The sequence below is a fragment of the Saimiri boliviensis genome, chromosome 17 (genome assembly GCF_048565385.1).
Source record: "Saimiri boliviensis isolate mSaiBol1 chromosome 17, mSaiBol1.pri, whole genome shotgun sequence".
NCBI lineage: Eukaryota > Metazoa > Chordata > Mammalia > Primates > Cebidae > Saimiri > Saimiri boliviensis.
In genome coordinates, this window is record NC_133465.1 from 63,038,593 (window position 1) to 63,064,976 (window position 26,384).

Sequence of the window (26,384 nt, forward strand, 5' to 3'; positions counted from 1 at the left end):
GGATCATGAGGTCAGGAGTTCGAGACCAGCCTGGCCAACATGGTGAAACCTCGTCTCTACTAAAAATACAAAAAATTAGCTGGATGTGGTGGCATGCACCTGTAATCCCAGCTACTTGGGAGGCTGAGGCAGGAGAATTGTTTGAACCTGGAAGGCAGAGATCGCAGTGAGCTGAGATCATGCCATTGTACTTCAGCCTGGGCAACAAGAGTGAAACATCTCCAAAAAAAAAAAAAAAGAAAAAAGGAAAATGAAGAGGCTCTTACACTGACCCACTCCCCTGCTAGTCTGTTTGGGTGAGTGTCCCACACCCACCTGAGTACCCAGGCCTCTAGGGTGCCCCTGCCTACTGCTCTCTCTCACTATGAACCAGTCATGGAGTCTCAGACAGGTGGGTGGAGGATATTTAGGGAAGGAGGCTCTTTATAAAAACCTCTAGTGATCTGAATCCAAATCTCAGGTGAATACAAGCACTTCAGACCCAAACAAGCCAAAGGTGTAGATGAACATTAGCTTTGAGCCACCAGGAAAACCAGTTTTTCCTTTCATTATGTACCAACGTGTTCTAATTGTTGCCATCTGCTGTGCTGTAAGATAGTTGATCGGTAGCAGCACCTTGCAGCATTCTGTCTAAAGCTCTTAACTGTCATCAACACACCCAACTATCTGCCAATGTGGAATACTAAGCAATTATTATGTGAGTGACTGATTTACTTTGAAAAATCAAAAACAGACCAGGCACGGTGGCTCACGCCTGTAATCCCAGCACTTTGGGAGGCCAAAGCAGGCAGATCACTTAAGGTCAGGGGTTCAAGACCAGGATGGCCAACATGGCGAAATCCTGTCTTTACTAAACAAAACAAACAAACAAACAAACAAAAAACCCACAAAAATTAGCTGGGCATGGTGGCACCTGCCTGTAGTCCCAACTACTTGGGAGGCTGAGGCACGAGAATCACTTGAACCCAGGGGGTGAAGGTTGCAGTGAGCCGAGATTGCACCACTACACTCCAGCCTGGGCAACAGAGCAAGACTCCACCTCAAAAACAAAAACAAAAAAAACCAAAAGAAAACCCCGAGTCTTGGAGCATCTGTGCCCATCACGTATTATCTCCCAGACTGGCCTTGGTTCCAACCTCGTGCTCTCTTGCTATGTGATGGAGACAGCCTCCAGCTGGGCCCCTGCCTCTGGCTCCTATCCTCCCACCATGGCCAGGCCATTCTCCTCATGCTACCAATGTGACTCCTAACACAAAAGTCCGAGCACATCTGTCCCTTGCTGTGACCTCCTGGACATCAGCTCTCCCTGACATGTCCACCTGGCCTCCCTGCTTTCCTTCTTTCACTCCACGGGGCAGGCTGGATCCCCAGGACAGGCAGGACAGTGACTTCCCCCAGGAAAAAGAGGGAGTCAGGACTGCTGGTCTTGGCGCGTGACCAGGCGAGGCTTCTGGTCCCTCAAGGGCAGGGTGCTCCCTCCCATGCACTGGGCTGTCCCCATCCCTTTGGCCTGGCTAACTTGGCATCGTCCTTCCATGTTAGCGCCAGAGCCATGAGCGCCTCACGCCGGGAAAGCCTTGCCTGGCCCTCCTGGCTCCTCCTCCAGCCTGCAACTCCATGGTGGGTAAGGACCCTGTCTGTCTTGATGATCCGTGTGCCCCACAGTGTCTTGGGGCCCATAGAAGGTGCTCAGCAAATATTCAGTACATGAATGAATGGGATGGGAGGAGGGAGAGGCACACAGGGGAAGGAGGCAGGGTTTCAGGTTAGGGTGGTTCCAGAAAGCTGAGAGCTCCAGAGCGGGAAGGCGAGGGTGACCACCCCGTCCCACCCATTCCCTGGCTCCCGAGTGCCACTCACAGGTAAGCTCGGCCCATGTAGCCCCCGGGTTGTTGATGCCTCGAAGCGTGAAGCCCCTCAGTCCCTCATAGAGCAGCTCCCGGTACCGGATCCGGAAGCCCAGGAGGACGCCGTTGATCTTGTCCTCAGCTGGCGGCTGCAGGGAAGGGAGCAGGGATGGGGAGGGAGCCCGGACCACCGCCCACTCCACCCCATGCCCACTTATCATGCCTCCCGCAGCCACAGAGCAGCGTCTGTGTTTCAACCGGGAAAAGAAATCAAGTTAACATGAAGCATTTTAAATTTACAAAGCACTTCTGACGAGGTGATTTCATCCCTGCAGCGTTCCCTGGAAGGAGGGAAGGGCAGGAATCCACAATTGCCTTTTACCCAAGCAGGGAACTGGAGCTCAGAGATGTTCAGGAACTTGCCCAAGATCACACAGCATCATTGGGGGCTGGAGCACACAGCTGTTTTCACAGCTCCTTTGTCTTCAAGGCTGCTCTCCCCTAATTACCAGCCTCCCCAGGCCTGCTGGTCCCTGCCTTCACACCTGGATAAATCTTCCTGGCGTCTCCCGCAAGCTGAGCCCTCTCCTACTTTTAGTACTGGCAAGGGTGAGTGTGCCCCTCACCCCTTCATCAAATTCTCCTTTGTTGATCTCCTGTCTACAGCTCAGCTGCAGAACAGGCTCTGGGAGAAGGTGGGAACTACTTCTTAATGATAATGCATATAAAGAATGGGCTGAGCAGTGGGGCCAACACGGTGAAGCCCCGTGTCTACTAAAAATATACAAATCAGCTGGGTTAGGCCGGGTGTGGTGGCTCATGTCTGTAATCTCAGCATTTTAGGAGGCCGAGGTAGGTGGATCGCCTGAGGTCAAGAGTTTGAGACCAGCCTGGCCAACACGGTGAAACACCATGTCTACTAAAAATATAAAAATTAGCTGGGTGTGGTGGCGGGCACCTGTAATCCCAGCTACTTGGGAAGCTGAGGCAGGAGAATTGCTTGAATTTGGGAGGCAGAGGCTGCAGTGAGCCGAGATTGTGCCACTGCACTCCAGACTGGGTGACAGAGCAAGACTGTCTCAAAAAAAAGAAAAAAACCCCAAAAACCCTGCTGAAATGGCTCAGCCTTTATTAGCGCCTATGGCTGCCCCAGCTGCTGCGGGCACCTCCCTGCCCCCTCTGCCGAGTTGAGCCAGCCTCATCCTGGTCACAGGAGCACTAGGTCGTGTTCATCTAAGGGAGTGTCCTCTCCTTGAGGCTGTGTGTCTCAGGCTGGGGAGGGCCTGGGGGGCCCTCCTGGCTTTGTCTTCAAGGGCTTTCTCTATGGGGGACAGCAGACGGCTGAAGGCGAGTGCCTGCCCTTTTGATCTGGAGAAGTGGTAACGGGAGTTCAGTGCTTTGGGGCCTCTGTGGGTGACCTGCTGAGTCAAGGCTGGACTTCAGAGGGCACAGGAGGGCCCCACAGGGCAGGACCCATGAGCAGCCTGGTTGCTGAGGTTTGCCGGTGGCCTTCCCCAGGCCATGGCAGTGCCCACCAAATTGTGGGCATCTGGAACGGGTATGGAGGAAGGGGGGTATTTTCTCTACTTGGACAGTGATGGTGACGGGCATGGGTCTTTATAAGGAATCCCTTCACTGACCAGTGATGGCTTCATAGAGACTCTGGGGGCCCTGGGAGCCCTAAGCACTTTCCAGTCCAAGGACTCAGCAGACCTAAGGCTAATACGCCTGGCCCTGCCACTCAGAGGCTGTGTGACCTGGGGCCATTCGGGTTCCGCCCTGAGTCTCAGTGGTCGTCTGCAGAAGGGGATGACAGCAGCTGGCTGATGTGACTGTCTGGAGAGCGTCATGAGGTGTGTTATACGAGTGTGCGTGTGTGTGCATGTGCGTGCATGCGTGTGCATAGAATGTTCCGTGACATGCACACGCCTGGATTTCTCATGGCTTCCCAGGTGCTCTGACGGCAGAGAACCCGGGGGTTCCCTGTAGCCCTGGTGGGGGATGCTGGCTTTCTAGTCCCAGGGCAGAGCTTATCTGAGTCTTCATGGAACCTTCCTGCCTGCTGGGCCGTACCTGCCATCGGATGAGCACGGAGGTGGTGGTGTGGGGTGTCACGGAGAGGATGGTGGGCGCTTCGTCGGGGGCTGTGGAGAGAGGCAGATAGGTGGGTCCTGGGGGCCGTGGCTTCAAGTCACCCAGGAGCCCACGGGGACCAGATTCTGCTAGCACTGGACTGCGGGACAGGTCCAGCCTGTATCGGCCTTCATGCTGCTGGCCCAACTTCTGCAGAACTAAGGGGCGGTGTGAAGGGGAGGGAGGGAGGGTTTGTGAGCTGACCCAGCCCAAACCCAAGGGTCCCAGAGCCCCCTCCATTCGGTTCAGAGTCACAGGCCACTTTTGCTGCTGCCGAGACCTCCCCATCCCGCTTACTGGCAGGGATATAAGGAAGGAATGTGTCACAGGCCGGGCTGGGTCTGGGACCCTGAGCCCTTGGCAAAGGTGTGTCTGGCCCAAGCCTCTCTGAGACCCTACCCCGGGAGCTGAAGGGCCCAGTGGGCCCCACGCCCCTCTCATCTTTGGAGGCCCCTCCCCCTAGAAGAAAATGGCCCCATACCCAGGAAGCAGCCAGTGGAGGGGGAGAGAGACTGCTGGGGGTGGGCACTGACTGGCCCAGGAAGCAGCCAGTGGGCAGGGAGAGACTGCTGGGGGCGGGCACTGACCGGCCTGCAGGGTGGTCAGTGACTCCGACTCCTCACTGAACTCGCTGTCGCCAATGTCGTTGGTCGCCTTCACTCGGAACTTGTAGGACGTGAAGGGCTTAAGCCTGTGGGGGGAAATCAGGCCCAATGAGACAAGGTGCTCCTAAAATCCTCTCCCCGTGCCACCACCAAGGAGTCTCCCTGATCTGCTCAGGGAAAGGGGTGGGTTGCAAGCCCACTACACAGAAGGGAACACTGAGGCTCAGAAAGGAGCTTTGCTGCAAAGCGGACAAACTGGAACCCAGCCCCAGGGGTCCCACGTACCCTGACCAGGTCCTCCAGACCATGCCAGCTCGGGGAGCCTTTAGCCCCAGTTACAAGCCATAGCTTCCTGAGAGGAAACGTCTGCAAATTCCTCACCTCCTAGAACCAGCAGCCAGTGAAATCACCAGTATCTTCCTCTCCAAACAAACTCCTCCCCTGCGCCCCAACAAACCGCCAGCTTTCTTTCTTTTTTTTTTTTTTTTTTTTGTTGTTTAAGATGGAGTCTTTTTTTTCTTTTTCTTTTTTTTTTTGAGACAATCTCGCTCTGTCACCCAGGCTGCAGTGCAGTGTAGTGATCTTGGCTTACTGCAACCCCCGCCTCCTGGGTTCAAGCGATTCTCGTGCCTCAGCCTCCCGAGTAACTGGGAAAACAGGCGCGTGCCACCATGCTCAGCTGATTTTTGTATTTTAGTAGAGACAGGGTTTCATTATCTTGGCCAGACTGATCTCAAACTCCTGACCTCAGGTGATCCTCCCGCCTTGTGCTGCGATTATAGATGTGAGCCACTGCACCCAGTCTTTCTTAAATTTAGTAAATTAGAGAAGAGTTGAGGTTCTCAAGAGTTAAGCAGTACTTCCTCTCAATAAGCCTTATTTCCTCTGGGAGAAAATATCTCTCTTTTAGACTGATGGGGGATGGGAGAGGTGGGGAAGAAAGTATTGCTCAAAACTCCTGGTCACGTCAACTGAAATATAAAAAAATACAACCCAGTCGGAATTAAATTGAAGCTAGAATTTTGGAGTGAAACTCCACTCCCCTATTAAAGCTGGAGAGGAAGAGCCTGGCCGGCTGGAAGAATCACTAATGAAGGATGACAGGCACTTCACTAAAGGGGACTTCTGGGCTCCAGAAATAATATTGAAGAGGCAATCTAACAGCGTTCAGGAGGAACAGAGGGAGGGGGAGCGGGGTAGAGGGTGAGAGTGGACATGGAGACCCCTGGATGGTGTGTGCTAGGAGGAGAGCTGGGGGCAGGCTGGAGGTGTTCTCAGAAGGCCCCCCCACCCAGTGGACCTTCTGACAACAGCTGGCTGATGTGCTGGTCCTGGCAGGGGGAGGGGCGGTGGGGATGCTGGCTCGGACCCCGGCCTCACCTGTCCACAATGAAGCTGGAGGCGTTGTGGCTGACGGAGGCCGAGTGCAGTGCCCACCTGCCGCTGGGCAGCTCGCGGGTCTGGATGGTGTAGTAGCGCACAGGGGACAGCCCGTCGCTCCCGGGCTCCCAGGACAGCAGCACGCTGCGTGCTCTCACGTCCTCCTGCTGTGCCACCGGCCTGCTAGGGGGCTGCGGGCGGTCTGGGGGATGGCAGAGGGGGAGGAGCAGGTGAGCCGGCTGGTCCAGGGCAGTGGAGGGGGTTGGACTTTCTTGATAAGGAAAGGAGATTTGGGCTCAGGCCTGGCATCCCCTTCCCCTCCCAATTCCACGCACGCAGGATCCTTGCAGGTTCCACACCTGGGTACAGACAGCACCTCTCTCCGGAGGGCAGCCTCTGGCTCCTAGAGCCCCAGGGCCTGGGAACTTACAGCTCCTCAGGGCAGCTCTAAGCAGGGACTGACGGTGAGGAGGGCAAACACCCACCCCGCTCTGTCGCTCCTGCCCGAAATGAACGAGGCCGAGTGGAGCCCTGCACCGTTTCCCTACGAGGGACGCTGCTTCAGTCCAGGACCCAGCTTGGCTTCCTTCTCTCTCTCCCCAGCCTCCCTGCACCTTCCCTCCTGCCGGGCTTCTCAAACCTCAGCACTAACTGGAACTCAGAACACACGACTGCGGCGGGGGCATCTGTGCTCTGCAGGAGGCTTAGCAGCGTCCCTGGCCTCCACCCATGCCAGTAGAACCCCACACTGTGACAACCAAAATGTCTCCAGGGAGGGCCGATGTGCCCTGGGGCCAAAGCGGTCAAGCAGCTGCTTGGTTTTTCCACTGTCCTGGTTTTTCCTGAGTACATTTTCCCCTTCCTTTCCCCCTTCCCTCCTTCCCTCTCCCTCTTTTTTCTCTCTCCCTTCCCTCCCTCCCTCCCTTCTTTCTTTCTTTGCTTCCTTTCTCTCTTTCCTTCCTTCCCTTCCCTTCTTCCATCCCTTCCTTCCTTTTTTTCTCCCTCCCTTCATTCTTTCACTCTCTCTCTTTCCCCCACCCTCTCTCCTCTCCCCCATCCCCGTCCCTCCCTCCCCTCCCTTCCCTCCTTCCTTCCTTTCTTTTTCTTTCTTTCTTTAAACACAGACAGGGCCTAGATCTGTTGCCCAGGCTGAAGTGCAGTGGCACCATCATAGCTCACTGCAGCTGCAAACTTGTTGATTCAAGCAGTCCTTCTACCTTGGCCTCCTGAATGTCGGGGACCACAGATGTATGCCACCACACCTGGCTATTATTTCTTTCTTTTTAGACAGAGTCGTGCTCTGTTACCTAGGCTGGAGTGCAGTGGTGCGATCTCGGCTCACTGCAACCTCTGCCTCCCAGGTTCAAGGGATTCTCTTGCCTCAGCCTCCCAAATAGCTGGGATTACAGCACTCGCCACCACGCCTGGCTAATTTTTGTATTTTTAGTAGAGATGGGGTTTCACCATGTTGGCCAGGCTGGTCTTGAACTCCCGATCTCAGGTGATCTGCCCTCCTCAGCCTCCCGAAGTGCTGGGATTTCAGGCGTGAGCCACCGTACCCAGCCTTTGGCTAATATTTCTATATTGTGTAGAGACAGGGTCTTGCTATGTGTCCCAAGCTTAGAGTATTTTCTAACATATCCCTTTCAGAACAATTGGGGTCCCACGCTTGCTTTTGGGGAGCCCAAGGTCAGGCAATGTGGTCGCTCAGGGCAGCAGCGAAGTGGTACCTGGAGCTCCAGGCTGCAACCCTAATCCTGCACCTATCTGTCGTGGCAAGGCGAGGGCTGCCGGGGGAGAGGGGAAGATGTCACTGACCCTCCTTTAATTAATTAATTAGTTAATTTGGAGATCGTCTCGTTGTGTCACCCAGGCTGGAGTGCAGTGGTGCAATCTTGGCCCACTGCAACCTCCGTCTCCCGGGTTCAAGTGATTCTTGTGTCTCAGCCTCCCTAGTAGCTGGGATACAGGTGTGTGCCATCACACCTGGCCAATTTTTGTATTTTCAGTAGAGACGGGGTTTTGCCATGTCAGCCAGGCTGGTCTTGAACCCCTGACCTCAAGTGATTCACCTGGCTCGGCCTCCCAAAGTGCTGGGATTACAGGTGTGAGCCACCACGCCTGGCCACTAACCTTCCCTTTACAAAACCAGACCAGGGCAGGGTCCTTGGGAGTGGAACTCACAACTCCTCTCTGGGAGTCTACTAGACCCCTCGCTGACTTTGACTGCAGAGATAGGAGCCTGCCCTCCATTCTCACCCAGGGCACTGTGCCTCATACCACCATCCACTAGGAGTGGCTCAGAGCACTGGCTGGCTGTGGGTGCCCCTCGGCTGCATCCCAGGCTTCCCCTGGCCCCTGTGGGCAGTCACCTCTCTTCTCGGTGGTCACTACCAAGGCCTCGGCAGCCTCTCCCCAGCCCTTTCGCGTCTGGGCTGTTATGCGGAACAGGTAGACAGACTCCGGCTTGAGGCCCGTGGCTGTGTACTGGCGGGCGCTGGGTGCCAGTACCTCCACTGTGGCAGTGTTGGCTGTGGTGGTGTTGAGCCGGTGTGTGATCTGGTAAGCTGCGGGAGGAAGCACATGGCTGTCACAGCAAGCAAGGCAGGCTGCCCCCAGCACCCTGGGGAGGGCCGTTCTGTCTGAAGCCACAGCTGTGTTGGCACCTGGCCACCTCGCTGTGGTCACCTTGGCTGTGGCCACCTTGCTGTGACCACTTTGGCTGTGGTCACCTTGCTGTGACCACCTTGGCTGTGGTCTGTGTGCCTGAGGCCTCTGGGTCACTCTCCAGTCTTCAGCTGCCACCTGGGGAGGGTGGACTGTGGGAGACATGGAGAGGCACTCTATGCACAGTGTCTGTGACCCCTGTAACAGTCCCAAGTGAAGAAACTGAGGCCCGGAGAGGCCAGACCACTGGCTAGTAAGTGACCGAGCTGGAATCCCAGCTGACATCTTTCTAGGTGAAAGCACTTGCTCCCCATGCCTCCGCTCTGTCTTAGGAATGTGGCATCACTCTAAGGCAGGTGGTACATGAGGTCAGGACTGAGAACCCTGGGACGGGCACTGGTAGTCCAAGCCACCGTTTTAAAAGTGAGGGGACTGAGGCCGCAGAAGGAACAGGCTTGCACCAGTTTATGCAGTGCCGCCCGGAACCCTGGGTGCGTGCGTTGGGGGACCCCTGGGTGCGTGTTGGGGGACCCCTGGGTGTGTGTGTTGGGGGAACCCTGGGTGTTGGGGGAACCCTGGGTGCGTGTGTTGGGGGAACCCTGGGTGTGTGTGTTGGGGGACCCCTGAACTTGAGATGAAGCTTCCCCTCTGCAGCCTCCCTCCCCCGCACCTTGGGCCTGCCTTCCAGCTGTGCTGAGCCTGCCAGCATGCCCTCAATTGGCCACGCTAAGGAACAGCGTCCGAGGTTTACCAGATGGCTGGGGGGCTGGGGCCTGGGGACATTCCGGGATGCAAAGCCAACCCATGACCCTTAAGGGACTTGAAATTTGATCTCACCCTCCAGAAGAGAATCTTACAGACTGGAACTTCTAACGGGAGGACTAACACCCAGATCCCAATTTAGAGGGCATGTGGAGGCTCCCTGGGGCTACTCTCCCTCTAGCCAGTAACGAAGTGGCCTCCTCTGCAGCTCAGACCCCCTCCATCCTGCAGCTGGGGCATGGGAAGGGCAGAGGCTTACCAAGAATGATGCCGTTGGGGGCAGCAGGGGGTTGCCAGATCAGCCGCACAGACGTGGTCCGCACCTCCGGAAACAGAATGCCCATGGGTGGTCCCGGGACTGGAGTGAGCAAAGGAGAAGAGTCTGACCCGTGAGGCTCCGCTCAGCTGGGGATGAGCCCCGCTCGGGCAGAGCAGCCCGGCGGGGTGGAGGGGAAGGGGCCGCTCAGGTCAGTGAATTTCTGTGGAGTGCTGCCCTGTGCCCAGCACTGTGTTAGGAACCAGGATCAAGAACACGGAACCAATGGGGATTTCTGACCTCAAAATAGGTGTTATTTGGCAGAGACCCGAGGCTGCAGCTTTCTCTGCTCACTGTCTGTATACACGCCCCAGAACTAGGCTGCCCTCAGAGCTGGGCGTGGGGGCTCTGGATGGATGGGTCTGTGCATCAAAGGGTCCTGTTCTGACTTCCTTCCACCATGGCGTGAAGTGGCCGTGGGCAATGGAAATGCCCACCCCCAGCCTGCACCAGTCTGCTCTCTAGACCTTGCTCTGGAATCCTGGAATTCCCCACCTAGAGCGCCCTAAGGTTCCAGGGGCTGCATGGGCCAGTTCCCCACATCCACCCTCCTGGGGGTAGGCTGTGTACCCCTGGCTCCAGGGATAGCCAAGGGGAAGCTGTTTTGCAGGTGTAGAGATGAAGATTGAATGGAGTGGGCCGAAGGAGAGGGTGAGGAGAGAACAGGGCAGAGGGTGGGGGAGGACAGCTGGGGAGGGGGTACTCTTCTGTGTTGCCACATTCCAGCACAGAATGACAAGATGTCTGAGATTTCCTTTTTTTTTTTTTTTTTTTTTTTTTGAGACAGACTCTCACTTCCTCGCCCAGGCTGGAGTGCAGTATGCAATCTTGGCTCACTGCAGCCTCTGCCTCCTGAGTTCAATAAATTCTCCTGCCTCAGCCTCCCAGTAGCTGGGACTACAGGCATGTACCACCACACCTGGCTAATTTTTGTATATTCAGTAGAGGCAGGGTTTCACCATGTTGGCCAGGCTGGTCTCAAACTCTTGACCTCAAGTGGTCTGCCTGCCTCAGCCCCCTAAAGTGCTAGGATTACAGATGTCAGCCGCTGCGCTGAGCCTGAGATTTGTACACTTGAACCTGGCCTTCTAGGTCATTATAAGGGTATATCTGTCAAGGCAGGAGGATAGAACATATTTAATTTAACAGTTCATTAGCCTGATTAATAACGTTGGCATATACAAACATATGGTACTTGGGCTTCCCTCTGCACTCTGGTCCAGCTCCTGCAAATGTCTGTGGTGGGCAGTAGGTTCGATGTGTGTGGAGAGGTGGGGGGCGGACGAGGGCTGCATTGGTCAGCTTCTGACGGGGAGTTTTGCTACAGGGATGAATGCCTGCAGCCCGCTGATGACATTCTTTTGCAAACAGGACCAGGAGGTTCATGTGTCCAGGAAATATACTTTCACTTTCACATACCTTTACTCAAAGTAGTAAAAAAATAAAATAAAACTGGCCGGGTGCGGTGGCTCACACACCTGTAATTCCAGCATGTTGGGGGTTAGAGGTGGTGGATCACCTGAGATTAGGCGTTCGAGACCAGCCTGGGCAATACGGTGAAGTCCCATCTCTACTAAAAATACAACAGGCCAGGTGCAGTGGCTCATGCCTGTAATCCCAGCACTTTGGGGGGCTGAGGCAGGCATATCACAGGTCAGGAGATCGAGATCATCTTGACTAACATGGTGAAACCCCATCTCTACTAAAAATACAAAAAAAAAAGTAGCTGGGCATGGTGGCGTGTACCTATAGTCCTAGCTACTCAGGAAGTTGAGGCAGGACAATTGCTTGAACCTGGGAGGTGGAGGTCACAGTGAGCTGAGATCTTGTACTGTAGCCTGGGTGACAGAATGAGACTCTGTCTCAAAAAACAAACAAACAAACAAACAAAAAACACACAAAAACAATTAGCTGGGCATGGTGGCGAGCGCCTGTAATCCCAGCTGCTTAGGAGGCTGAGGCAGGAGAGTTGCTTGAACCCTGGAGGTGGAGGTTGTAGCGGACCAAGATCATACCCCTGCACTCCAGCATGGGGGACAGAGAAATAGTCTGTCTCAAAAGAAAAAAAGAAAAAAAAGAAAAAGAAAGAAAGAAAACAGAAAAGTAAATTAAAACTGGTGAAAGTCCCTGTTCTGCACACTTGTCTCACAGAGAGACCAAGAGACTGAATCCGATGTCAAACCGCCTCCACGGTGTCCTCAGGAACACATGGGCTACAGCTCGCATCCCCTGCAGTGGGGCTGGTAGCTCTGAGTGACCTGTCCCTAAAGGAGGCATCTGAGGCCATGGCTCCCCTGGGGGCAGAGCCTGATCCCAGAAGGGCAAGTCCCGGTGGGCAGGAGGAAGGGCAGCCCCTCCCAGCCTTCCCCAGGCTTGCTGGGGTTTGGACTCACCGTCATCCAGCGTCCGCTCCAGGATGGGAGGGTGGCTGGGGCGGCCGTCTCCGATGCGAGTGAAGGCCAGAACCCGGACCTCGTAGAGCACGTATTTGCCCAGGCCGGTGAGCTGCGCACTGCGAGACGAGTTACCTTCCACCAGCCAGAATCGGGGCTGGGCATCTGAGTCCTTCTCCTTATACATCACCTGTCATGGCCAGCACAGGTGAGGGCCTCGGGCCTGGGTCTCACCCATCAGCACTTTTCCTGAGCCTCGTTCCCAGGGAGGGGGTGGGTAGACTCGGGCTCCTCAGAGTGACTTGGCCCCAAGGGTCAGGGGTAATTGCAAAGCTAGTGTACCCGGAGGGCTGGGAGGCACAAAGACGGACTCAATCACAGAGTGAGAAGGTTCCTGAGAGGGCATGGAGGTGGGAAGACAGTCCCAGGCAGGGGGTGTGCCTTCTGCAAGGTCACACAGCTAGCAGTGGCAGAGCTGAGACTTCAACTCATGTCTCCCAACTTCCAGCCCAGGGCTGGACCAGGCAGCTGGGCACAGCTTTAAAAGGAATTCTAGAAGATAATGAAAGTCAAAACTGGGCCCATGAGAGCTGAATGAGGCTGGGGGCATCTGGCGTGGCCTCCTGGAAGAGGTGGAGTGGCTCTAGGACCTGGGTGCTCTCTGGGTGCCTCCCCACCCAAGGGATGACTCCTGGTTGCCATGGTGACCACTGGCGAGGACACCACCTGCGTTCCCTGTATCCACTCTAGGAGGCAGAGACCCAGAGGGTGATAAGGACAAGGACCCTTGGATGGAGGGGCTGCAGGGGCCAGCTTAGGGACCCTACCTCCTGGGATTCCAGAACTCACCTTGTAGCCCAGCACAAGTCCGTTGCGATCGGCCTCAGGGACGTCGCTCCAGCGCACCAGCATGCTGCTGGAGGTGGTGGCCAGTGCAGACACGTTGGTGGGGCCGGAAGAGGGGACTGTGGGGGGAGGGAGTAGAGAGAAAGCACTCAGGACCCAATGTTGACCGTGCGAGGGACATGGACCAGGACAGGGGGCTGAGGGAGGGGCCGGCCTGATGTGGCCTCTCTATGGAAGAAACATGGCACACATGGTCCCCAAACTGCAAACCATCCCACCAAGGCGGCCTTTGGGTTTGGAATGCTGCAGATGCTGCTTCCGGTTTCAGATGAGCCTGCCCGCAGGATTCTCTGCCCAGGTTAGGATCAGATGAGCTTGCATTTCCTGCTAGCACTAGAGAGGGCTGGGGGAGGGACCAGGGCGACCCAGGAAAGCTGCTTGTGGGTGCCAGGAAAAAGCCACAGAGCAGTGAACTACGTGTGGATGGATAAGGGTTGCCTGGATGCTGGGCTCATATTCTGTGGTCCCCCGAGCAGGCCCCTAGGAGCTTCTGGTAGTGATTCTGGAATGTTCTGAGAGCTAACCCTTTCCCCGATCCCTCCACTGGGGTCTTTCAGGCACCGCTGGGTGACAGGGTTAAAGCTGCGGGCAGGGAAGTGGGCACTGTGAATGGTGGCGACTACCTAGCCGTCCCTGCCCCTGTGCAGGGCCCTGTGAGTCAGGGCCCCCCTTCCTGCAGAGACGGGGTCACTCCGACCCCCCCTTGGGAGTATGGGAAGAGCAGGCTCGGTGCAGGGAAGTGGCAGGTGCTGGGAGACACAGGAACATCACTGTGACACCGAGCACAAGCAGAGGAAATGAGCTCAGGCTGTTTTTGAACAACGGCTTCAGACTGGCAAGCCCTTCGATAGCCCTGAGGGCACAGAGACCATGGAGGGGATAGGCTACAGGGCGACTGGGTACCTGACTCCCGGGTCCTGCCCACCACCGTCTGGCTCCAGGGCCCGCTCCCAATGGCGTTGAAGGCCTGGACCTGGACGCGGTACTCTGTCCATTCCTCCAGGTCCTCGATGGTGTACTCCCGCTCCACACGATCCTGCACCACGTGGCTCAGTGTCTTGCCGTGCCCATCTGACCGGCTGTACTTGATCTTGTAGCCCACGGACTCCGGGTTCCCATTGTATTCCATCTCCGGGAGAGGCTGCATCAGGGCAGGGGCAGCGAAGCTGCTGTGAGCCAGGCCCCCCTGTGCAGGGAAGAACTGCCCTGGTACCCCCTCCTCCAGGGAGCCCTCAGGCTGTCCATCTCACAGTCACCCGGTCAGTGTCCACATGAGGCTCTCTCACCCGAGTGTGGCTTAGGTTGTGTGACTGTGTTTCTGATGGGCTCTTATCTTCCTGCCGGGAGGATGGAGAAGCAGCATCCTTTCTCTACTGTGTATGTGACAAATCTACTACCCTGCCAAGGGAGTCAGGAGACCCGCAAAGGCTGTCTGTCCGACACGCTGAAAGCACCGTAACCTCTGGCTCTGCTGTCTCTGCTGCTTACCTCTGTCACTCCTGCTGCCAGCACGTACTTAACTGCCTGCCACACCTGGTCTCAGCTCTTGCCTGCCTTTGGAGGAGCGAGCGTGGGCAGAGAGCGAGATGCATGCGGCACCTGCCAGTCAGGAAATCCTTCTGTCCAGCAAACCTCAGTCTCTCCTGCTGCATTTTCAGCTTCCTTCCTTCCTTCCTTCCTTCCTTCCTTCCTTCCTTCCTTTATTTATTTATTTATTTATTTATTTATTTATTTATTTATTTTTGAGACAGAGTCTGCTCTGTCTCCAGGCTGGTGTGCAGTGATGTCACCTCAGCTCACTGCAACCTCCGCCTCTGAGGTTCAAGTGATCCTCCTGCCTCAGCCTCCTGAGTAGCTGGGACTACAGGTGCACATCACCACGCCCAGCTAATTTTTATATTTTTGGTAGAGAGAGGGTTTCACCATGTTGGCCAGGATGGTCTTGATCTCTCGACCTCGTGATCCAACTGCCTCAGCCTCCCAAAGTGATGGGATTACAGGTGTGAGCCACCACGCTCGGTCTATTTACTGACTCTGTCTCCCAGGCTGGAGTGCCATGGTGCCATCTGAGCTCACCGCAACCTCTTGGACTCAAGCGATCCTCCTGCCTCAGCCTCCTGAGTAGCTGAGACTATAGGCATGTGCCACCATGCCTGCTAAGTTTTGGAGAGACGAGATTTCACCATGTTACCTAGGTTGTTCTTAAACTCCTGAATTCAAGCCATCTGCTCGCCTTGGCCTCCCAAACTGCCAGGATTCCAAGCCACCAAACCTAACCAGCCTCTTCCTTTTGTTTGAATCTCAAAGAAAAGTCAGATTTCTTTGCTGGATCTTCAGACTAGGCTGGTGGGGCTGTGGTCTCTGGCTCAAGGTTGGGTGGGTGAAATGGACAGTGCTGGTGAGAGTGGGGGCGTGAGCACGGGGAGGGGAGCCCAGGGCCTGGTCTCCACTCTTCTGAAGGGCACAGAGCTGGAGTGGGGGCATCTCCATCCCTCACCTGCCCTGATTCTGCTTCTCCAGGGGCTCTGGAGGACCCGCAGTCCACAGGCTCACCACAGGCTGACCCACTTTATTCCACTCCTCACCTTCGGCCCTGACCTCCCCTGCTCACTCCATATGCCCTCCCTCCTGCAGACATTTAGTGAAGCCGACCAGAGACCATTAAGATAGCAATCGATGGGCCTGAGAGCTGGAGATGGGGCTCAAGTGCATGTTCCCTTACCTGCTAAGGAAAGGTAATGGACCACGCACCATTAAGTGTGGGCTGAGAGGTGTCCGGGGCCCTCCACTGCTTGGCAACTGCCTTTCTATTCCCCCATGCAGCCCCTGCCCTCAGCATCAGACTCTAACCTTTTAGTAGCGGCAAACCTTAAAGCCAGATTCAGGAAGGAAGCAGGGAGCCAGCCCGGGGTGGGGATGCCCAGGAGCGAAGGGGCAGGAGGCGGGCATGCCACACTGTGCGTGGGGCACTGAGCTGGGCCGAGGCAGCCCTGCAGCTCTGCTTAGGTGCCAGCCACTCCGGGAAGGGAACTGCAATTAGTAACTCATATTTATCGAGGACGGACGGTGCCAAGTGCTTTCACCACTGTTAAAATTAAGCCGTCTGCACGTGGAAACAGCAGTAATGACTTCACAGCGTGGTGTGTTTGCACGTTGTGTTTTGTGCAATTAGTAGGATCTTACATGGAAAGAAAGGGGTTACACAGAGTCAAGAGGGCTCTTGCTACGCTAGTGTTCCTGGCTTCTCTGCGGAGCTGTGGTATGCGGTCATTTATTTGTCTAAGAATTTCTTGTTTGCTCCAAGCGCCGCCTGGGATGGCTGCTCTGTGGGACCCATGCTGGGAAAGGATGTTGCAGAGCGCCTGGGGGAGAAATGGCCTCTGCTGTTTTCTGGCGGATGAGACAGCAGTGTGCCCAATGGTTAGGGCTGTGGACTTGCTGGTACAGACTCCCTGGGTTGGCACCTCAGCCCTGCTGATCATGAAAGCACGTGAGAGGATGTGTGAGGCCTTGGGCAAGTTATCTGACCTCCCTGCTGCCCCAGTTTCCTCATCTGCAAAATGTGGACCAGGGGCTGGGTGCGGTGGCTCACGTCTATAATCCTAGCACTTTGGAAGGCCGAGGCAGGTGGATCACCTGACATCAGGAGTTCGAGACCAGCCCGGCCAACATGGTGAAACTCCGTTTCTACTAAGAATGTAAAAAATTAGCCGGGTGTGATTGTGCGCCTCTAGCACCTGTAACTCCAGCTACTCAGGAGGCTGAGGAAGGAGAATTTCTTGAACCCAGGCAGCGGAGGTTGTGGTGAGCTGAGATCACACCATTGTACTCCAGCTTGGGCAACAAGAAAAAAAAAAAAAAAAAAAAAAAGGGACCAGGATCACTGTGCGGTCACAGGCTTGTCCAAACAGCACTGGGAGGAGAAGAAGCCCAGGGTCATGACCCTCAACCCACGGCCCTGATCTGGGGCACACTCTCTGAATGCCACAGTGGCACCTGAACCTCAGACCTGCCGCTTGGGAGCTGTGTGGCCAGTGGCAAGTTCTTAACCTCCCTGAGCCTCAGTTTTCTTAGCTGTAAACTGGGATAATCATGTGTCCTTTGTAAGATTCCTGGGAGAATCAAATGGGATAAAAAATGTAAAATGCTTGGCACGGGGCAGTGCTCAGTATACGGGATTTTTTAACTCCTTCCTCTCGTGGGGGGCGTTTGTTCATTTGGCTAAGATGCTGATGATCGGGCAACTAACCAGATAAGTGAAGAAAAGAGAAAGGCGCTGTAGGAACTCTGAGGACCACCGTCCGGGAGGCCCTGATTGGAGCTCATGGAGGGGTCCCACCCTGCCCTGGAGGGAGCCTCACCATCCAGCGTAGCCACAGGCTGGTCTCACTGGCTGTGCGCAGAGACACATTGGCTGGGGCCATGTCAGGGGGTGCCTGCAGAGTCTGGATCTTTCTAGAAGGCTGACTGGGGGGGCTGGTGCCCACGATGTTCACCTGGCGCATACGGAAGCTGGGGTGGGGGAGAGATGAGGAAGACGGTAAGGGCAGGACCCCAGCTCCCAACCCTGTCCCAGTCTGGGCCACCGCCCCCACCCACCCCCAGCCGTGGGGCCGCTGTCCCCTCCCTGGCCCAGTCTTGTTACCTGTAGTAGGTGAAGGGGTTGAGGTCAGGCACCTCCATGGATCGGGCATCAGGCTCATTGGAGAGCTGGTGGACCAGCAGCCACTCTTCTCCCTCCCCGACCACACCTACCTGGAAAAGGGCAGGACCTTAGGCCCACAGGGTGCTCTGAGCCCAGCTCCTAGGGAGTGGACGCGGGAAAGGACTTGGTTCAGATCCCAGGGCTCATGGAGGGCACCAAATGGGGCTACCATCTTTGCAGGCCCCTACACACGGCTGCAAGTGTGACTCAGCCTTCCTGCCCTAGCGTCCCTCAGGATGCTTGTGATCAACATATTCCCAGGCCTGTCGGAATCCCTGGGACACTGCCCAGGAATCTGTGCTTTTAACAAGCAGCCCAGGTTTCTCTTAAATACCTGGGGTACTTCCAGAGACCCAGGCTGCCCCTCAAACGAGCTACGTCAGAATCAGAGTTTCTGGGGTGGGATGTAAGTGTTGCACTTCTGAACACTCCCCTGATGATTCCAGGGTGCAGCCAAGGCTGATTATATATATACATCATTTAATTTATTTATTTATGAGATAAAATCTTGCTCTGTTGCCCAGGCTGGAGTGTAGTGGCATGATCCTGGCTCACTGCAACCTCTGCCTACCAGATTCAGGTGATTCTCCTGCCTCACCCTCTTGAGTAGCTGGGATTACGGGCAAGCGCCACCACACCCGGCTAATTTTTGTATTATTGGTAGAAACCGGGTTTCACCATGTTGGTCAGGCTGGTCTCAAACTCCTGACCTTGTGATCCTCCCGCCTTGGCCTCCCAGAGTGCTGGGATTACAGGCATGAGCCACGGCACCTGGCCCTTGGTGTTTTTATATTCCAGAAACTAGGTATTTTTCTAGGTCCCCCAGACCCAGGAGGGGACTATAGTGTGTGTGTGTTTTTCCTGTACACAGGTGAGGGGCAGGGGATTGGAGACAATGTTGGGAAGTGTGAGCATTTGGGGTATAATGGGCCATTGATAGTTGCACATGAAAATTCATACAGACTGGAATACACATAAGATGCTGCACTCAAGAGCACGGGGTGCCCTGGCTGGGGGCTGCTGCCCAGGCCCCAGTGCTGCCCTACCTGGGCTTCCACCAGCCAGCGGGAGATGGAGGTTTTCCCATTGTAGCCCGGCCTGAACTGCAAGGTCACAGATCGGGGACCGATGTTGGAGATGCCCAGGTTGGTGGGGGGCCCTGGCAGTTCTGGAAAAGGAGAACAGGGTGGGGAAGAAGATCCGGTGAGAATGGCCCTCCATGTTGAACAGGACTTTTGGGCACGGAGCAGGCTGCGTGTCACGCTTTTCCTGGAAATGTCCGAGGAGAAGCACAGCCACGGCCTCACTCCACCCGCAGTCTGTTCCTGCATCTTACGGAGGACCGCGTTCCTGCCAGGAGGCGTTGATATTTACTCGGCGTGGCTGGCAAAATATTAAAGATATATTGGGAAAAGTCATAGATTAGTCTCAAACCTTTTGGGAGGCAGAAGGGTTTTACTGGGGCAGGCTGAATGCAGTCGGCCAGTCCATTTACGAAGTTAGGGAAGAGGCTTTCCCCAGTTTAAGCCTGTTTACCCCACATCCCTGTGTCTCTACTCTGTTTACTCATGTAAACTTTGTGCTGGATGGTCCTCTCAGGGGGAGATCAAAGGGGAATTACCTGTTAATAGTGTTTATTCTGGGCCCGGAACCTAAAGCTTTTATCATTTGTATGACTAGTCTCTTAACCATGTTAATTATCCACAGTATGCTACCTCAGAACCTCTTAGGAATAAAAGCGGACAGAGGGTCTGGGTCAGTTGGCTGCATTTTGCCCTCTGAAAGCAGCCAGCGGCCATCCCTAGCCTGCTTGTATCACTGTGGTGGTGAGCAACATCTCAGGTGGTGATCCCAATATCCAGTGACCAAGGTCACAAGGAGGCTGAGACAGATTTGGGGGCCCAGGGGGATCTCTCAGGGCTAAGAGGAGGCTCTCGGGACCAGGAAACAGGGGTCGGGATGGCTCCTTCTTCCTGGCAGTTCTGGATGGGAGTGAGGTGCTCATAACGAAGCTGAAAGCTGCATTGAAACCAAGCTGGGCTGAGAGAGAAACCAAACGGGACCAATCCTCCCCTCCATCCGCACAGACCCCTGCACACATCCTATACCTAATTACAGCTCAGGAAGGCGGGAAGGTTGGGTAGGGGCAGGAGGAAGCTTATTTTCTGGCCAGGAATCCTGAGGCTCTTGGAGCTCAGGAAGAACAGAAAGAGCACAGATTCTGGAGTCAGAATGAGTTTAAATCTAACTCCACTACTTATATATAAGCTGTGTGTCTTTGCACAAGTTATCCACCTCTCTGTGCGTCCATGTTCTCCTTGGTAATGAAGATGATAATAACAACACCTCCCTCAGGATTGCTGTGTGGATAAAATGAGTCGATGTGTACAAGGCTCCTAGCTCCATCCCCCGTGAGCATTACATATGTATTTGCCAGCACAGCTGTCTGTAATCATCACTGGGGGTTGGCCAAGGCTCAGGTGGAGGGATGCCAGCAGCTCACACAAGCACTGCCTTACTGATCTGGATGGGACCACATGGCTATCTGGTCCAACTTTCCATATATACAGATGGGGAAACTGAGGCACAGAGGGGACACGTAACTTGCTCAAGGTTGCAGAGCTTGGCAGAAGCAGAGCTGAGAGTGGACCTCAGCTTGCTCTCTGCACCAGGCCTAGGAGTATTCCCACTGTGCTCTGCCACCTCCCAACCAACCCTTCCACATGCTGGAATCCAAGGTGGACTGTGGATGACAGTGGGAATTCTTCCCCTGAATCACAGATACCATTGCCTGGTGTGGAATCTGGTGAGAAATGGGTGACAGGAGAGACTGGTGGGAAATGAAACAAGGCAGGGGGCCTCTGCCTTTCTGAGAGCTGTGGGAGGAAGCAGCAGGGGCCCAGGGGAGCCCCCGTCCAGAGGCCTGGAATCCCAGGAATCTGGCTTGCTCTCAGAGGATCCAGACCCACACAGCACAAGGAAAGGGGAGAGCCCGTGGAAAAAACGCTGGTATTCCTGAAAGACAAGGGGCCTCCTTTTTCTTCTTTTTTAGACAGGATCTGGTTTTGTCACCCAGGCTGGACTGCAGTGGTGTGATCTTGGCTCACTGCAACCTCCACCTCCTGGGTTCAAGTGATCCTCCAGCCTCAGCCTCCCAAGTAGCTGGGATTACAAGCATGCACCACCACACCTGGCTAATTTTTGTATTTTTAGTAGAGACGGGCTTTCGCCATGTTGGCCAGGCTGGTCTGGAACTCCTGACCTCAAGTGATCTGCCTGCCTTGGCCTACCAAGGTGCTGGGATTACAGGCATGAGCCACCGTGCCTGGCTGACAAGGGACCTCTTGAATAGGATGCTGCTCAGGAGAACTCCACGAGTCCTGCCCTGAGAGTGGGCACTTACCTGGGGGCACCCCGGAGGAGATGGTGGAGGCCGACACCTGGCCCTGCCCCTTTGAGGTCATGGCGGCTACCTCGATGGTGTAGGTGGTGAGCGCAGTGAGGCCGGTGACACGGTACTCCAGGGTCACGTTGGGCAGGTAGTGGGTCACACGGGTGTTGGTTCGGTTATACTCCTCCCAGGAGATCCGGTACCCTGGAGAGAGCCCCCGTGCTGGTATGAGCTCGGCTGTGGCCACGAGCTGGCCTGACCCTCTACTCCCCTTCTCACTTCTCCACTAGGTTGGCAATTAGATCCACACTGGGAGAAATGGGGCCACGGGAGGTGGGAGCTGCTGGGGTCCTGCCCTGGGTCTCAGGTGTAGCCTTGGTGGGATGCCACCACTTCAGGGAATTGCAGGGGACACACAGGAAGTCATCACGGCAGTCACTGAGATCTGTGGCTGAAGGTGTGGGGCTGGAGACTCTGGGATGTGTAATGAAGTGGAGGTACCGAGGGCTTCCTGTGAGTGGTTTCTAAGAAACAGTGGGTTGGCTTCAAGGGTTTGGGTGAAAAGTAGCTGGAAGGCAGGGGATGGACCAGCTCTGGCCTTCCCCAGCCCAGTCCTGCCCTCTGATTCAGAAACGCTGTGGTGCCTACCTGTGAGGATGCCGTTTTTCTCTCCTGGCTCTTGCCAGCTGACCTTCAGCGACGTGTCCAGGATATCACTGAAACTCAGGTGTCCCACAGGGCCAGGCACTGCACCCCAAAAGGACCCCCCCACCCCACAAGGCCAGTTAGAGTCAGAGAGAGGCCACCATCTGTGAGACAGCCTGTGGTGATCTGGGGGTGCCCCAGCCTGGGAGACAAGACCAGGCTGCCCTTCTTTCTGGGGTGCCTAGCCTGGCCTTGGGTGGGGCAGAGAGAGCAGAGCTAGGGGGTGCCTACCATCCTCATGGGTGCGCACCAGCTGCGGGGTGCTGCGTGGCCCATCTCCGGGCGTGGTGAAACACAGTACCGAGGTGAAGTACTCGGTGAACTTCTTCAAGCCAGACACGAAGCCCACGTGGATGCTGTCTTGAAAGTTAGGCCGGGCGGTCACCATGGTAACCTCCTCTTCCTGCTCCGGCTCCCAGGCGATCAGCTGCGGAGAGGCCAGCAAGTCAGACAGGGCAGCAGGAAGGCTCCAGAGGCCGAGCTCTGTCCCACCGGCTGCTCCGAGGGAAGGGACAGGCAGTGCAGGGAACCGCGGGACATTAGGGTTCACTTTGGGGCACTTCTCCGCTTCTTGAGCCACTGACTTCATGCAAAGCACCATGCTGGGTGCTTCCCAGGAGCCGCCTGTCACTTGATTCCCACAGAGACCCAGGAGGGAGGCATTTCACCAGGAACAGCTGCATAATTTGCAGGCTCAGTGCAAAATGAAAATTTTGCCCTTGTTCAAAAATGACTAAGAATTTTAAGATGACGGAAGCAAAGTATTTAACTAACTGTGGGGTCCTTCTAAACGTGGGCCTTGCGCGACTGCACAGGTGGCATACTCATGAAGCTGGCCCTGTATTCCTTTGAGATGGGGTCTCAATATGCTGTCCAGGCTGGAGTACAGAGGTATGAGCACAGCTCACTGCAGCCTCTACCTTCTTGGCTCAAGCAGTCCTTTCACCTCAGCCTCCCAAAGTGCTGGGATTATAGGTGTAAGCCACTGTGCCCAGCCCAGCCCTGTATTTTATTTTATTATTTATATTTTTTGAGACAGAGTCTCACTTTGTTGCCCAGGCTGGAGTACAGTGGGACTAGGCTGAGTGCAACCTCTGTTCAAGCGATTCTCCGTCTCAGCCTCTGGAGTAGATGGGATTACAGACGTGTATCACCACGCCCGGCTATTTTTTTTGTATTTTTAGTAGAGATGGGGTTTCACCATGCTGGCAAGGCTGGTCTCTAGTGATCTGCCCGCCTCGGCCTCCCAAAGTGGCTGGGAGTACAGGTGTGAGCCACTGTGCCCAGCCCAACCCTGTATTTTACAGATGATGAAACTGAGGCTCAGAGAGGCTGACACAGGTAGGGGGAAGCTGGTTCTGGGATTCCAAGCCCTGAGCTCCTACATCTTGCCCCATGTGAGCTGGGGCAGCTTCCTCATTGGAGTTCGCCAAGGGTTGCTTCCTACAGAGCTGGGAAGTTCAGTTTGTGGGTAATTATTGTCCTCTTACACTCCTTCTAAGTTGGGATTTCCATCTTAAATATCAAGTAGTAGATGGGGGGCATCGGCAAGAAAGTCCTAGCTGAAAATCCCTCAAGTTCTCGCTAATCCCCACTCTGCAGATCGAACCCGGCCCCCGCCCCTCCTGCTTATCTCGCCGCCTGCTCTCACCTCACGCTTCTGTTTCTGGGCCCTTCATCTGTCTCCAATAATGACAGCTGGTTTCAGAGATTTCCTCATTTATTTGAAGTTGATTAAATAGCAGTTAATGGGGAAAAGCAACACTTGATGAGTTTTAATAAGCACGGGTATTTATAGATATAAAACAATGCCACGCCAATGTCTCCCGATTAACTCACGCCTATAACAATGCTTAATCTTCTCCTCTTCATGGCTGTGTATTTATAAAGGATGTTTTGAAATTTAATTGGTATTGTGCAAAGATAGCCTATAGCAAGTTAATTAGACACTAATTAGACCCTCAAAATACTAAACAGAAATACTAAGTGGCATTTAATAAGTATGTTAAATATCCTCCGTATTTCGATTATCTTGTTTCATAGCAATTATGTTGCCGAACTTCTTTGGAGTAGATTAAGAAACAAGTTTAATGTTTTAATTTAATTTAATTAATGTAAATTCAAATTAATTATGCTGTTAGAATTAATTGTGTGGCGTGTTACCCAGCAAGTATAAGATCTGGGTAAATATTTTATTGGGCTTAGGCCAATTATAATCCCTACCATTTAAAAAAAAAATCAAGGAAAAAGGGTGCCTTTACAGGTGCCTTAAAACAGTATCACCGGGCCTTACCCACAAAAGTGACCCAGAGGACGTGCACAAGGGCACAGGATGATGGGAGTGTGGTTTGTGGAGTCATGCTGTTGACTTCAGCATCCTACAGCTTGACGCCTGAATCCAAGATGGCAGCAGGGCCACGGCTTCCTGTGGCTGTTTCAAAATATTTACCCTGGGACGTGAGCCACTTGTATTTCTCCCGCTGCATGTGAAGAGGAGGCGGCTTAGGGATAAGAGGCCTCCCTGCTTCAGGTCCCGGGAGGGAGAGTAAAATTGCTTTTGCATTCTTCATTACCCTAAAGGACGGTTGTGGGATGCAACTTTAGTGCTCAGCTCAACACACAACAGGGCTTCCACCGGCTGCACTCTTCCCATGTGCCTGGCCTAATTTAAATCATCCCAATGAGGAATAGATGGAAATCACTGTCCTATGCTCTTACCGAAAAGGACACCGAGGTTCAGGAAGGTGAAGGAGCTTGCATGTGGACCTACTGGGAGCTGACTCCATCTGTGGCCCCTGAGTCCTTTCATGATGACCTCTGCTTCTCAAAGGTATACACAGCTGCTGAGGTGAGTGTTTCTCTATGATGTCTCTGGGCCTTCTCCTTGTGAGTCAGTTTCAGTGTTGATTGACCCTACTAGGTCCTGAGTCTCAGATTCTAAGCAGACGGGGCTCCCTTGAGCAGGCTTTGGTGTGTTCTGGGGAATGAGCATTGGACCTGGGTTCCTGGGACATACAGTTCCCACTTAGAGAGCAGAGGCCCAGGGAGTCAAGCCCTGTAACTAAACAGCAGTGCTGCTAACAGAGGGTGTTGGGGGAGGGCAGTCTTACAGCTGGCACACTTGAACCTGAACCCAGCTCTGTCACTTGCTGTGTGACTCAGGGGAAGTCACTGAGCAGTCTGAGCTTCAGGCTATTCTAGCGGATAGAAACACCTGTCTTGCTGGGTTGCAGGGAGGAGCAGGCAAAATGTCTCCTGTCCCTGGTGGAGGCAGTACTCTATAGGGTCGAGAGTGTAGGACGATGTATATGGCATCTAGCTACTAAAGTTAAAAAATAAAAGTCAGGCTGGGCGCAGTGGCTCATGCCTATAATCCCAGCACTTTGGGAGGCCAAGACAGGCGGATCACCTGAGGTCAGGAGTTCGAGACCAGCCTGGTCAACATGGTGAAACACCATCTCTACTAATAATACAAAAATCAGCCAGGTATGGTGGCACGCGCCTGTAATCCCAGCTACTTGGGAGGCTGAGGCAGGAGAATTGCTTGAACCCAGGAGGTGGAGGCTGCAGTGAGGCAAGATGGCATCACTGCATTCTAGCCTGGGCGACAGGGTGAGACTCTGTCTCAAAAAATAAAGTCGGAGAAATCCTCTCTGTCTCTCTCCCTCTACCTGTTTCCACATACACAGATTCCCAGAAAACAACTTGAAAGGAGATGTGGGAAATCAACAACAGTGGTCGCTTACAGTGAGGAGAGTTTTTGGGTTGGGCAGAGTAGATCTACATAGGCGGGAGACTGCGGTGGGATGGAGGCCTTCTGCTACATGTTTACCATTTTTGACTTTTTTTTTTTGAATCATATATTTTCTGTTTAAAAATTAAAAGATTGAAAAATAAGTTGAATGAGGGGTATTTGGCAATAGTAAAATTATTCACACATTTTCCCTTTGACTCAACAATCTAATTTCCGGGAATCTAGTCCAAAGTTATATTGTGAAAATAAAAAAAGGGGCCGTGTGTGGTGGCTCATGCCTGTAATCCCAGCACGTTGGGAGGCTGAGGCGGATGGATCACCTGAGGTCAGGAGTTTGAGACCAGCCTGGCCAACATGGTGAAACCGTCTCTACCAAAAATATAAAAGGTTAGCCAGGCGTGGTGGTGGGTGCCTGTCATCTAAGCTATTGGGAGGCTGAGGCAGGAGAATCACTTGAACCTGGGAGGTGTAAGTTGCAGTGAGCCAAGATCATGCCATTGTGCTCCAGCCTGGGTGACAAGAGCAAAACTCCATCTCAAAAAAAAAAAAAAAAAAAAAAGATATAATCACAAAGCCATTCACCACAGAAAGGGTAGTTACAGTAAAAGACTAGAAACAACCAAAATGTTATTACTCGGGGGCTGCTGGATTAAATTATTGGCAATCCATATGATAGCAGAGGAGACAGGTGTCGAACGGAACAAGGGATGTCTCTCTCTACTTCTATGGGGTGACCTCCAAAATTATTCTAAATAATAATATAGGGGCTGGGCTTGGTGACGCACGCCTGCAATCCCAGCACTTTGGGAAGCCAAGGCAG

The 26,384-nt window shown here is 54.2% G+C and overlaps 1 protein-coding gene across 2 annotated transcripts in view; it reads right to left on the reverse strand.

Annotated features, from left to right (window-relative positions):
- Positions 1–26,384, reverse strand: part of SDK2 (sidekick cell adhesion molecule 2) — a 317,714-nt gene that overhangs the window by 48,604 nt on the left and 242,726 nt on the right. For both annotated transcript variants that reach the window (XM_074388917.1, XM_010342476.3), the window contains exons 19-33: positions 22,042–22,237; positions 21,754–21,852; positions 21,118–21,309; positions 18,761–18,882; positions 17,655–17,764; positions 17,371–17,521; positions 13,913–14,150; positions 12,953–13,068; positions 12,104–12,293; positions 9,654–9,752; positions 8,338–8,532; positions 5,966–6,167; positions 4,568–4,671; positions 3,921–3,991; positions 1,861–1,996 (exon numbers count right to left, since the gene is read on the reverse strand). In XM_074388917.1, coding sequence (XP_074245018.1) covers positions 1,861–1,996; positions 3,921–3,991; positions 4,568–4,671; positions 5,966–6,167; positions 8,338–8,532; positions 9,654–9,752; positions 12,104–12,293; positions 12,953–13,068; positions 13,913–14,150; positions 17,371–17,521; positions 17,655–17,764; positions 18,761–18,882; positions 21,118–21,309; positions 21,754–21,852; positions 22,042–22,237 — 2,221 coding nt within the window. The remainder of the gene's footprint in view (positions 1–1,860; positions 1,997–3,920; positions 3,992–4,567; positions 4,672–5,965; positions 6,168–8,337; positions 8,533–9,653; positions 9,753–12,103; positions 12,294–12,952; positions 13,069–13,912; positions 14,151–17,370; positions 17,522–17,654; positions 17,765–18,760; positions 18,883–21,117; positions 21,310–21,753; positions 21,853–22,041; positions 22,238–26,384) is intronic.